Below are 12,342 nucleotides of genomic sequence, written 5' to 3'. Positions count from 1 at the left end.
TCACCCCTTGACAGTCAGTGAAATTACTATCGCTGAATCCCCCACTGCCAACATCCTGGGGATTATCATTGACCAGAAACTGAACTGGACTAGCCATATAAATACTTTGGCTACAAGAGCAGGCCTGCAGCTAGGAATTCTGTGGTGAGTAACCCACCTCCTGACTCTCCAAAGCCTGTCCACCATCCACAAGGCACAAGTCAGGAGTGTGATGGAATACTCCCCACTTGCCTGGATGAGCGGAGCTCCCACAACACTCAGGAAGCTCAACACCATTCAGGACAAAGCAGCCCCGCTTGATTTGCATCCCATCCATAAACATTCACTCCCTCCACCAGTGACTCACAGTAGCAGCAGTGTGTACCATCTGCAAGGTGCACTGCAGGAACTCACCAAGTTCCCTAGACAGCATCTTCCAAACCCATGACCACTACCATTTGGAAGGAGAAGGGCAGTAGATACAATGGGAATGCCACCACCTGGAAGTTCCCCTTCAAGCCAAACACCATCCTGACTTGGAAATATATTGCTGTTCCTTTATTGTTGCTGGGTCAAAATCCTGGAATTCCCTTCCTAACAGCACTGGGTGTACCTACACCGCATGGACTGCAGCAGTTCACCACCACCACCTCCAGGACAATTAGCGATGAACAATAAATGCTAGCCCACATCAGCAACACACACATCCCATGAATGAAAAAGAAATATTTCTTCACAACTATTGAAAGGATACAGAAGAGAACAGCCAGATTGATTGAGGGGATAGAGAGATTAGATTATAAGGAGCAACTGTATAAATTGGGCATGTTCTTACTGGAAAAGAGAAGGTTCAGAGGTGATGTGACTGCTGTAAAAGGAACCGTTGAGGTAGACCAGGGCATATTGTTTCACCTTGTCCAAAAGAGTAGAACCAGACAACACTAGCTCTGTTAGGAGGAGGGTAAATTCATAACTAATCTGTGGAAAGATTATTTTGTGCCTAAATGTCCAGTTTTTGAAGACAAAGGAGGTAGTAGTATTGATTCATCCAAATATAAATTTTGAGGAAATAACATTTTTGAATATAGTCAACGAGGCATTATATGGGCTAAGTTTAGTATGATTGGGAGATATAGATGACTTTGAACCTATGATTCTCAAAAAAAAAATTTGCGCTCCTTCCCTAGGGTTTTCTCATATTATGACTGGATGTCTAGTAAACTAACTGATTACTATGATTAGTCACTGTATTATCACTGTCTTATGCACTGCCACAAAGTCCAAATATTTTTACCACGAGCGGATTACCTCCCAAAATCTCTAATTATGACTTTGGAGTTTAGCATTACTAGTCTCCAGTTTGCTATGGAGAGCTTACCTTTAGCTAGACCTACAGTGCAGCTCTCTGTCCAGACACCCTAGGGAGGTAGTAAAAGGAAGAGCATGACCACAGAACTCCCCATCACACTTCGTGTCTTTCAGACAACTTCCCAGTGTTAGCTTCAATTAAGACAATATTGTGCATCTCTACTTCCTGAACCACTGGTTGTGGGAATATGAACCTTGATCTAGCAGTTCCTGTGTTCCAAATCCCTAAAGTATTTGTGTATTTAAAAATTGTACTGACTTTTCACATTTGAAAGGTGGGTTTAAATCCAGCCCACACTGGAATGTAGTTTGGTTGTTATTGTCCAACAGAAAATGTTTGGGCACTTTTACCCAATTACTCGAGAGGGTTGTCACAGTACATCATTGTTCCTAAATCAATATTAATTACACTCACGCAATGGGATGGGGGCTGTGGTGAAATGGAAAAACATAAGTGGTTTAGGCAGGGGAAAGGTGTTTCTAAGAAATTGACTTGGGAGGTGCTTGAGTGCCCAAAGTGGGAGGGGGTTGGAATCTCATTTCCCACACACTATAATCCCTCACCTTAATGAACAAGAGATTTCTAACAAATACTTGGGAAATGTTGAATTTGTCGATGTTTGCTTTGTGATTCAGGGAGCTGTCAGACTTTGACAAAGATGGAGCATTGACATTGGATGAGTTTTGTGCAGCCTTCCACCTAGTAGTGGCCAGAAAAAATGGCTATGATTTGCCAGAAAAGCTACCAGAAAGTTTGATGCCAAAGTTGATTGATCTTGATGATTCAGGAGGTAAGTAACATTTGATTTCCTGTCTAATCAGAGTTATAAAAAGTTACAATTGGGTTGTAGAAATATTTGGTTTCAGTGGGGAGACATTCTGGCTGTTGTAACCCAATTTAATAGCGTAAGTGTTATGATTCTAGGGAGCTAAATTTCTGCTTTGTCTGTCCCTTGTGATTTTAAGATCTGATGTATTTCGGCCCACATTTGTCATTGGAGGTTGGCATTCAGCATTACCGAGGATAAACTGGACAGTTTTGTAATGACTTGTGGTTTTGAGGAGAACACAGCTGGAAATCCATCAACGGTGGAAACTTTATCAGATGATTTCCTTGTGTGTGTTCCTTCCTTTCTTCACCTGACAACAGTGAGGCTGCTTGTACTGGCTCATCAATCTAGCCGTAGCTTGAGTACAATTAGACAGCTGAATACGACCCCCTAACTCAGGATCCACATTTTTGAAACTACATTTATCTAATATTCCAAATATGGCTTTTTGTGGTAATTTTTATCAGTCAACCCATAGAAAGTTTTAGACCATAAGACAAAGGAGCAGAAATTAGGCCATTTGGCCCATCGAATTTGCTCCGCCATTCAATCATGGCTGATAAATTTCTCAACCCCATTCTCCCGCCTTCTCCCTGTAACCTTTGATTCCCTTACCAATCAAGAACCTATCTATCTCGGTCTTAAATACATTCAATGACCTGGCCTCCACAGCCTTCTGTGGCAATGAATTCCATAGGTTCACCACTCTCTAGCTAAAGAAGTTTATCCTCATCTCTGTTCTAAAAGTCTTCCCTTTATTCTGAGGCTGTGCCCTCAGGTCCTAGTCTCTCCTACTAATGGAAACATCTTCCCCACGTCCACTCTATCCAAGCTTTTCAGTATTCTGTAAATTTCAATCAGATGCCCCCTCATCCTTCTAAACTCCATCGAGTATAGACCCAGAGTCCTCAAACATTTCTCATATGTTAAGCCTTTCATTCCTGGGATCGTTCTCGTGAACCTCCTCTGGACCTTCTCCAGGGCCAGCACATCCTTCCTGAGATATGGGGCCCAAAATTGCTCACAACATTCTAAATGTGGTCTGACCAGAGCCTTATAAAGCCTCAGCAGCACATCCCTGCTTTTATATTCAATTCCTCGCGAAATAAATGCCAACATTGCATTTGCCTTCCTAACTACCGACTGAACCTGCAAGTTAACCTTAAGAGAATCCTGGGTTCTTTTATGCTTTAAATTTTCAGATAGGAGGTAATGCACCAGGGAATGGTGGCTTATGGAAAATTAACCGAGTTGTTTCATAATTGCTAACCCCACAAATGATGCATTTTGGACCAGGTAAATGCTACTTGTACAAACATACAGGATAACCACCTGCACATTTAAGATGCCGTGCAGTTTTGACATTTTTGAGTCACTTATGCATTCTGTCACTTCAAATGGACACTTAGCACCAAATGGGTACTATTCAAAGGCAATTAAAGAGTTCACCTTATATTGTAACCAACATTGCTCCCTCAACCAACATCACCTGAGAACAGATTATCAGATCACTCATTTCATTGCTGTTTGTGGGCTTTGGCATATACAATGACTGCCACAGTAACCACACCAAAATAATTGGATCTGAGGCTCTTTGGGATGCTTCCAAGAGACATATTACAGTGCGATGTGAATAAAAATCCTCTTCTTACTGAATGCATCTTTTTCTCGGCATCTTAAAGCACTTCGCAACCAATTAATTAATTCTGAATTGCAATCGTCGTTATGTAGGCAAACAGCCAGTTATGCGCAGCAGTCTTCCCACACAGACTGAATGAATGATTAGACAGTCTGTTCTTTTGATGGTTGAATATGAGCTAAGAGACGATAGAGCTGTGCTATTCAAATAGTGAAATAAGACCCTGTATGCCCACCTGAACAAGTAGACCTTGCTTCACTTTAACTTCTAATCTAAAAGATCAACAATGCAGCACTTCCTTAATGCAGGCTGATACATTACTGTACAGTACTGAAGTCTGAAAGTGCACAACCTTCTGGAAGGCACAAGTGTTACTAACTGTGCAAAGCCAACATTAAAACTCTTGGTTCCAGGAGGTCACCCACTTCCTGACTTCTCAAAGGCGTCGTTGTGGTTCGTTGTCAACCTTGAGTCCTCTTGAAAGTGCAGCTGGAAAATAACAGGAATGGAATGCCTAGGGTTTGTGATGATTTCCTAACTGTGTGCATAGACTTTTTTAATGTGAGTGGTAAATCTTGCTGTAGAGGGCTAATGCAATCTGGAGACCATTTGGGTGTTAGATTGGGTCCATGACTTTCAATGAACGCAAATTCCTAATCTTGCTGGTGCTGTTTATGGAAAAGGACAGAGCGGGGTTTAGCCATTTTCAAAAGGGAAAGAATAGTAACTGCACTAAGCTAGGATGTTGTTTCATCTGTAGTCTCATTTCAGAGTAGCTATGGCCTGGGTCACTCACTGGTCATTTGTCTGTTCCCTAAACTGTTGCTGGAGGAAGAATCATCAAGTGAAACCTTCTTTGGAAGAAGTCATCACTTTAATCCTTAAACTTCGATGTTGCTCATTTGCTTCATACTGGATCTACTTTGGCTTGTTTGCAAATGAGTGCAGTACGGTTCTCATTAGCCCACCTTCTGTTTTAGGAGTTGCTGACCGGGGTTCTGAAACTGGCTTCTCAACCTCGCCAGCAGAGGTGCCCCCTAGCAAATCGCCATCGATGCCCTCACTAAACCAGACATGGCCAGAACTGAACCAGGGCAGTGAGGTTAGTAACTGGTTTCTATTGTATTCCATTGCTGTGCATCCATCCTATTGCATGTTATCCACAATTTCTTGCAATCGGACAAGATGTTCCTTTTCATTATTGGTGGATACAATGTGATGTGTAATTAGAACAGGGAGTTGAACTGCAAGGCAAGTGTCTTACCCAAAACTAAAGCCCAAAAGCATATAGAAATTACTTGTTTATTTTCAGATAAAGTAGTATTGTGTTATAAAGCTATTTGACATATGACACTGCAGAAATCCATTCCAGTTGCAGACCAAATAGCCACAGCCTGCCTTGTGCATTTACTAGTTTATGAGTTGTGTCTGGTGCAAAATACAATTATCAGTTTTGTTTTATGTATTTTGTTTCATTTGCTCCTCTTATCCCACCTCCCCATCATTCTCTGTTTCTTTCTTGGAGGCAGTGACTTCCATTTTGAGAAATTGGGCATGGCAGTGCTAATTTGTACAAATGATGATTCTTACATGAGCCTGCACTGAGAGTACTAGGGGACTGTTTGATCATTAGGAGCATTGCAGTTCAGTCTAATCCTAGGACCTAATCGTGGGACACACAGCTGGGAATTCATCAGGGGTGGAAACTTTATCAGATGATTTCCTTATGTGTTCATTCCTCTCTTCACCTGACAGCAATGAGGTTGCTTGTAGCAGCCACCACTCCCTTTTTTAAAGTTAATACTGTAGCCCTGGCTAAGATTTGGCTAACCCAGCATTGAGTGGGAATTTGGATCTGGTGCCTTTCCAATCAGTATGACTTGGTACTCTGTCACAAAGTTTGTGCTCTCCATTGTTGGCCGTATATAAAGATGTTACATTCCCTTCCCTCTACCTCTTCCCCAAACACACTCCACAAATGTAAAATGATTTGTTCGAAAGGTCACTTCCGACGTTGAGCATTTTGAACTTGAGAGTTTAAGAAGTGATGGAGCTAAATGGACTTTGGTTTCCTATATTCTTGACTTGAGCCTTGCTGGAAAAAGGGAAAATGTATGTCACGCTCCCCTTCATTCAGTCACACACTTAAATTCAGCACATTAAACAGAAGTGGTGGGGTGTTTGGGGAATGTCTGAACCAGTTGATAATATGCTGAATTACTGGGCATATAAAAATATGCAGTGAATGCAAAAGCATAGCCTTGTAAAAGTTGTTAAATGTGCTTAGATTGTGCATGTTAAAAGCAAAATTGTCCTTGTACTTAACTACTAATTGAAGCTGTCCTGACGCCTGATGATTGCCTGTTGAGAGTAAATGGAGAAGGGCATTCTTGAACAGGTGAAATATAATTCCTTTTTTTCTCTCTCTCCTTCTGTCCATCTCTCTGTTTATTAGCTAGGGGTACATTGATCAAGCCTCCTACTGATACCTAGAGCAGGACCAACCACTCTAAATATCAGGGAAAGGATTACCTTTACCTGGCAGGCTTGGTTTCTTAAAATGGATTATTTGGTCAATGAAGAGTAGTCCGTGCTCATAGGGGAGCAGCCAGGTTTCCGTGATAGTAGCGGCTGATTGTAAAAGTTTTCATTTCCGCAAATTCCTTTTATTTATTGTCAACCTGCCAACACCCCCTACCCCCATTTATTATGTTCTTTCTCTACTTACTTAGTTCCCAGAAGCCTCTGTGACCTCCCTAACTCTAGCCCTCCTCCATCCCTGCAACTTCTCTCAGATCTCTGAACTCCTCCATTGCTGGTCTATTGCCCATCCCTGATTTTGATGACATGCCTTCAGCTGCCTAGGTCCTAAGCTCTGGAATTTCCTAAACCTTTGTACCATCTCCCTCCTCCAAGAGGTTCCTTTAAAAATCTGCTGCATTGACCATTTTGCGGATGACACGAAAATTGGTGGGGTGGTAAATAGTGAGGAGGGTGGCCTTAGGTTACAGGAGGATACATATGGGCTGGTCAGATGAGCTAATCAGTGGCAAATGGAATTTAATCCGGATAAGTGTGAGGTGATGCACTTGAGCAGGATAAACAAGGCACAGGAATACACGATGAATGGTAGGACCCCGGAAAGCACAGAGGATCAGAGGGACCTTGGTGTTTATGTCCACCGGTCCCTTAAGGTAACGGGACAGGTGGATAAGGTGGTTAAAAAGACAGATTGGGATACTTGCCTTTATTAGCCGAGGCATAGAATATAAGAGCAGGGAGGTTAGGCTGGAACTGTATAAAACACTGGTTAGGCCACAGCTAGAGTGTTGCGTGAAGTTCTGGAATCCGCATTATAGGAAGGATATGATTGCACTAGAGAGAGTGGAGCTGGGGAGTTTTAGCTATGAGGAGAGATTGGATAGACTGGGGTTATTTTCCCTGGAGCAGAAGAGATTAAGTGGGGGGGACATGATTGAGATGTATAAAATGAGGGGCATAGATAGGGTAGACAGGAAAGAACTTTTCCCCTTGGTGGAGGGATCAGTAACTGGGGGGGCATAGATTTAAGATAAGGGGCAGGAGGTTTAGAGGGGATGTGAGGAAGAATTTTTTCGCCTAGAGGGTGGTGGGAATCTGGAAGTCACTGCCTGAAAGGGTGGTAAGGGCAGAAACCCTCATAACATTTAAAAGTATTTGGATGTGCACTTGCGATGCCATGGCATACAAGGCTATGGGTCTAGTGCTGGAAAATGGGATTAGAATAGTTAGGTACTTGTTTGACAGGTGCAGACTCGATGGGCTGAAGGGCCTTTCTCTGTGCTGTAGACCTCAATGACTCTCTGACCATTTTAGTCACCTGTCCCAAGTGTCACATTTTCTTTGCTATTGCTCCTGTGAAGCATCTCGGGACATCTAACTGCATTGAAGGCACAATAGAAATGCAAGTTGCTAATGCCACACAGTAGTCAACAGTGTAGAGTGCTCTTTGCTGTGCGGTCAGTTCCTTCCATGTTAAGCCAGCAGAGTCAAATGTCAGCTGAAGCTGAAACTCCGCTGCCTCCACATGTGACACAGCACACTATTGTTAGGTAGGTTGTCTTTCCTCCCTGTACGTGAGATTTTTAACAACAGCTCTCATGTTTGAGTTCCTAGATGTTGAGGCGTAGAAGGGGAAAGTGTGGGGTAATTGAAAATGGGGGTACAGTTGTGCTTTATTGTTTTGAATGCAGTCATCTTCTATTATAACTCTAGATCCTTCTGACATTTTAATCAGTTGCTCGAGTATTCAAAATTCTGAACGTTATTTTACTTTTTGCCTTAAAACTCATCTATTACTGATAATTTAATACCATATAGCCATTGCATGGTGCATAAACTACACTTGTAGAATAAGGTTCCCTAACTCAAAGCTCACTAGAAAATGGATTGATTTCAAATCTTGCTGAAACAACCATTCTTTAGAGCGCTCCGTGCAAATATCCCAATTTAAAATCTCTTTTTTGCTGTAGCTTAACTCCAATTTTAACTCGGGACAGGAAATGGGGGGCGGGGGTTGTGGGGGCTGAAGCAGGCAGCGAACTCCTGGAGTGTGAAGCCCGGGGATATCTTAATGCCTAGGTTTCATTGATATTTCCCAGCGCTGACTCCCATCCACGCCTGATGGGTGTGACATTGCTGGAAGTTAACGTTTGTGGTAGAAGGTGGGAGCATGGTGTGGGGACACTGCCAGGACCCATGGAACCAAAGTCCTGGCAAGGTGAGTAAGGAGATTGGAGGTTTGGGAGTCTGAAATTTGGGGGGGGTGGGGGGGTGGTGGTGGGGGGGTGGGGGGGGTGTTGCCATGTACCCAAGGGCTATTCAGGGGTCGGGAGTAGCATTCCTGGCCTTTAAGGGACCTTCTTAAAATCTTCAAAAGGTTGTGCCTGCTGTGACCTGAATCTTGACTGCCAGCAGCTACTGCTGATGGGGTTTAGACCATACAGCCTTAATCAGGCTCGCCGTTAAAATTACATGTTCTACTCTGGCCTCATTGGAAGCCAACTTAGCCATTTAAAACAGGGCCCCTGGTTTTGTGATGGGCAGACTTCCCATGCCGGATTTCAAGCTCATTAAAACAGTGGGAGACTTAAAACAAAGGCAAAACCCCATCCCTTGTCCCACTCCCCTGCCATCTTAATGCCCTGCTTGCACCATTCCATCTGGCCATTGGGGATATTAAAGTATCACTCTAACAGGAACATTCCATTTGTTCAGCCTCCAGTTAATTTATATTTGGTCTTGTCCCAGCACCATTGTGGAAACTCTCAACATGTGGCCTGGCCAGAAAATGCTCTGTTACTTATCAGCCTTTTCTCTGTGCTACTGTAAGAGTTTGAGTCGGGGGTGTGCACATTCTTTGTGTCCCTGAATGCCAAGTCTGACACTTGATCGCAAGCGAAACACTCTGCACCAGCGTTCCAGACTCGTGCTAGTGCAAGAGGAATACAGATTGTTCCCCTCTCGTTCACACACAACCAGAGGAGGACCCAGCTGTGTAGATCTAAACATTTTCTCATTAACCAAAGTTGTGGGTTCCCACAAATCTGCTAGGGGCTTGACCAAATAGGAATGGCCTGTTTGTAGTGAGGGCCTTTTATCAGACAGGATGGAGGACTTTTATTTTCGCTACACCCAGTCCCACATCTGTACAACATTCCTGTTTAGCTTAGTGAATTGGAGGACTGATATCTGTTTATAAGTTGAATGCATGCTTGGAAGCAGGAGAGTTACCACCTCATCAAGCAGTTAAAAGCGTTATGAATTAAAATGCTTGACTTGAAACTTCTCCTTTTTTTACTCTTTCTGCAAAATTACCTTTATAAAAGCTTTGTGATGTGTGACCTTTCTCATTCTGATTGGTCTCTACTCTGTCTGTCCAGCAGTGGGAGACTTTTAGTGAACGCTCCTCCAGCTCGCAAACTCTGACCCAGTTTGATTCTAACATTGCACCAGCTGATCCTGTAAGTGAATCATGTAGAGTGGGCTTTCTGATGTTACGCTTTTGTTTTATTAACCCTGATCTTTTTAAAATAACTTGCTGCTTTTGCACGTGCTAGAGTTGGAAATAGTGTATGTATATACTAATCAACTCTATTCGAAGAAACTGCTGATAATGATACACTAAGATCCTGTTTGCTTCTTGCTGTGCTGTATCCAAATCATCAGCATGTGCTTACAATTGAAGTTCTGTCTCTAATTCTAAAGCCTACTGTAATGAAATGGTCTTCCTTTTGTTGTAACTGGCATATCAGTTGCAAGTGTAGGAAACCTGCATAATCACTGTCCTTGGATAAGAGGCTAAATTCTATATGAAGATTGAAAATTTATTTTGTTGCTACTCTCAGCCCCATTCTTGTTTCCCCTCTGCCACCACCCCCCACCCTTTCTCTCTCTTATACCTACACCTCACCTCTCTCTGTCTCTCTCTCTTTTTTCCCCACTTTCCCCTCCTGAGATATGGTGCTGGCAGCCTGTTTAGTCATCATTCATATGAGAGTGTAGACTGAGTGACCTGGGCTGTTTGCCTGTGGAGCAGACAAATTTTGCCCCCTGTCTACCCAGTATCCAAATATGAGCTAACCAGCTGGGGTAACTGAGCAGCATTTGGGATTAGGAGCACTGACTGAAGTCTCATTTTCCCTTCCCAGACCAGTTGTTACACCCCACTGCTGACCTGGCACAATCTGCTAACTCTGGGCATTAACCACAGGACACTTCCTATTCTCAATAGTTTGGTATTGCATCTCATAGTACTATGCCATTCGGACAACCTGAAATCTGCGGTGTTATTTCCATGGGAATCTTAGTGATAAAGAGCAGTTAATGGTCAGGTTTCATAGAAGGCTAATCAATTCAGCTACTCACACAGTGCAAAATAAAGCTACTCGGGTATATGTATGCTGGGAGGCCTGTGTGAGAAAGAAATGTATTTACAGCTTATATTGTACGGTAGCCCTTTTTTTGTTAGTACAACGATATGGAATTTGTCAGGATTGTTACTTGTGCAAGTCTTTAAGCTGAAGTGAATTTAGTTTCAGCCAGATTACTAGCTGTCGTGTAATTGGGGATTTTCGAGGCTCTTTAATTCATCAGGTTTCTCCAGATAAGCTGCTGGCGGGCTGCTAGCCACACCAGAGTTGTTAAAATAGAGGATGACCCAGTGACATGTCATGATGCAACGCTAGTGTGACTGGTGTGGTGCTCCACTGATTCGCAGGATGCAGGGACACCTATTTAGTGATTAGCCGGTTGCTGTCTCACTCTTACCACCCACAATGGAAGAGGGAATGTCAGTGGCAGTCACCCAAGACTACCCTTTCTCATGAGTGGATGTAACGATTGCAGCCGCAGTTGCTTTCATAATTTAGACGGAAGGGCAAAGAGGGCAAGCGAAACCAATGATTGAAGGATCTGGAACAATGAAGCATAGAAACAAAATTAGATACGGGGAGTTCCGGACCAAGAAAGGAGAAACATTTAAATGTTTTTACTTTGGGATTATGAGACATTGGGATACACTGCTGAAGTGGTAATTGAAATGGAAGCCACGGTAATATGTAAGGAGTGGTAGAGGGTTGGCTGAAAGACCAGAATGAAGGTACATGGTGTTTAACTTGCACTTGAACTGTGGTTCTGGTCCCACCACTGACTTGAGTGGGTTAAAAATCTGTTTCCCATATTCTCATTTTTTTTTTTATAAAGAGGGACTTTTGAGTCCATGTACCTAAACCAGTTGCACCTGCAAGCCAGCTATGGTAAAGGCTATGTTAGAACTTGCTGCAGTTATACAGAATGCTGATCCAATTCGGTTGGAATTCTGCTCCATTTCTGGAACACCACATTAGGAAGGATTTTCGAGTGCCCAAAGTGCTGTTCTAGGAGAACAGCATCATGCATGATGTTGCAGCATCAGTTGAGATCTTTAAAAGGGAGATAGGCACACAGAAAAAAGAAGTGATTGAAAAGTATGAATGAGGGACAGGAAAATGGATCCAATAAAAAGAACCGCTGTGGGTAGCAACATAATGGAGCAGACTTGATTTTAGTCAAGTGGCTTCCGAGTTATTAGTTTTATAATCCTCCGAGTTTAAGAATTGACATGAATGTGATGCACTTACTGCTGAATATAGATACCTTTCTGCTCCCTTTTCTCTTCTTTTCACTCCTTTCCTACCCCCTAAAATGTCACTTACGTTTGTACCTTTCTGCTTTATTTTACTGTTAACTCTTTACTGATTTAATAACGGAGTAAGATTGTAGTGCTGTTTTTGCATATATTGCAGATTAAGGATTTGCTTTTTATACTAAATTAATAGGGAATACATCACTGTCTTGTTTTTTTTTTACCTATTTTGTTAATTCGATCCAAACCCTTGTTTGGATGTGAATTGCTGTTTAAGAGCAAGTGTGATTTTGCAGAGCTTTGTGTCCACGTTCCTCCTATCAGCAGTGGAACGAGTGACCTCTGCTACAGTATAGAATCAT

At 42.7% G+C, this 12,342-nt stretch overlaps 1 protein-coding gene across 6 annotated transcripts in view; it reads left to right on the top strand.

The window, feature by feature from the left end:
• The window catches only part of reps1 (RALBP1 associated Eps domain containing 1), a 59,537-nt gene that overhangs the window by 34,846 nt on the left and 12,349 nt on the right, over positions 1-12,342 (top strand). For 4 of the 6 annotated variants that reach the window (XM_041173242.1, XM_041173234.1, XM_041173251.1 and 1 more), the window contains 3 exons: positions 1,984-2,138; positions 4,797-4,918; positions 9,738-9,818. In XM_041173242.1, coding sequence (XP_041029176.1) covers positions 1,984-2,138; positions 4,797-4,918; positions 9,738-9,818 — 358 coding nt within the window. The remainder of the gene's footprint in view (positions 1-1,983; positions 2,139-4,796; positions 4,919-9,737; positions 9,819-12,342) is intronic. The other 2 variants (XM_041173256.1, XM_041173270.1) reach the window with 2 other exon arrangements.

Source organism: Carcharodon carcharias, chromosome 2 (assembly GCF_017639515.1).
Source record: "Carcharodon carcharias isolate sCarCar2 chromosome 2, sCarCar2.pri, whole genome shotgun sequence".
In the NCBI taxonomy this organism is placed as follows: Eukaryota; Metazoa; Chordata; class Chondrichthyes; order Lamniformes; family Lamnidae; genus Carcharodon; species Carcharodon carcharias.
The sequence above is the reverse complement of the archived record's forward strand: the minus strand, read 5'-3'. Positions and strand labels throughout refer to the sequence as shown.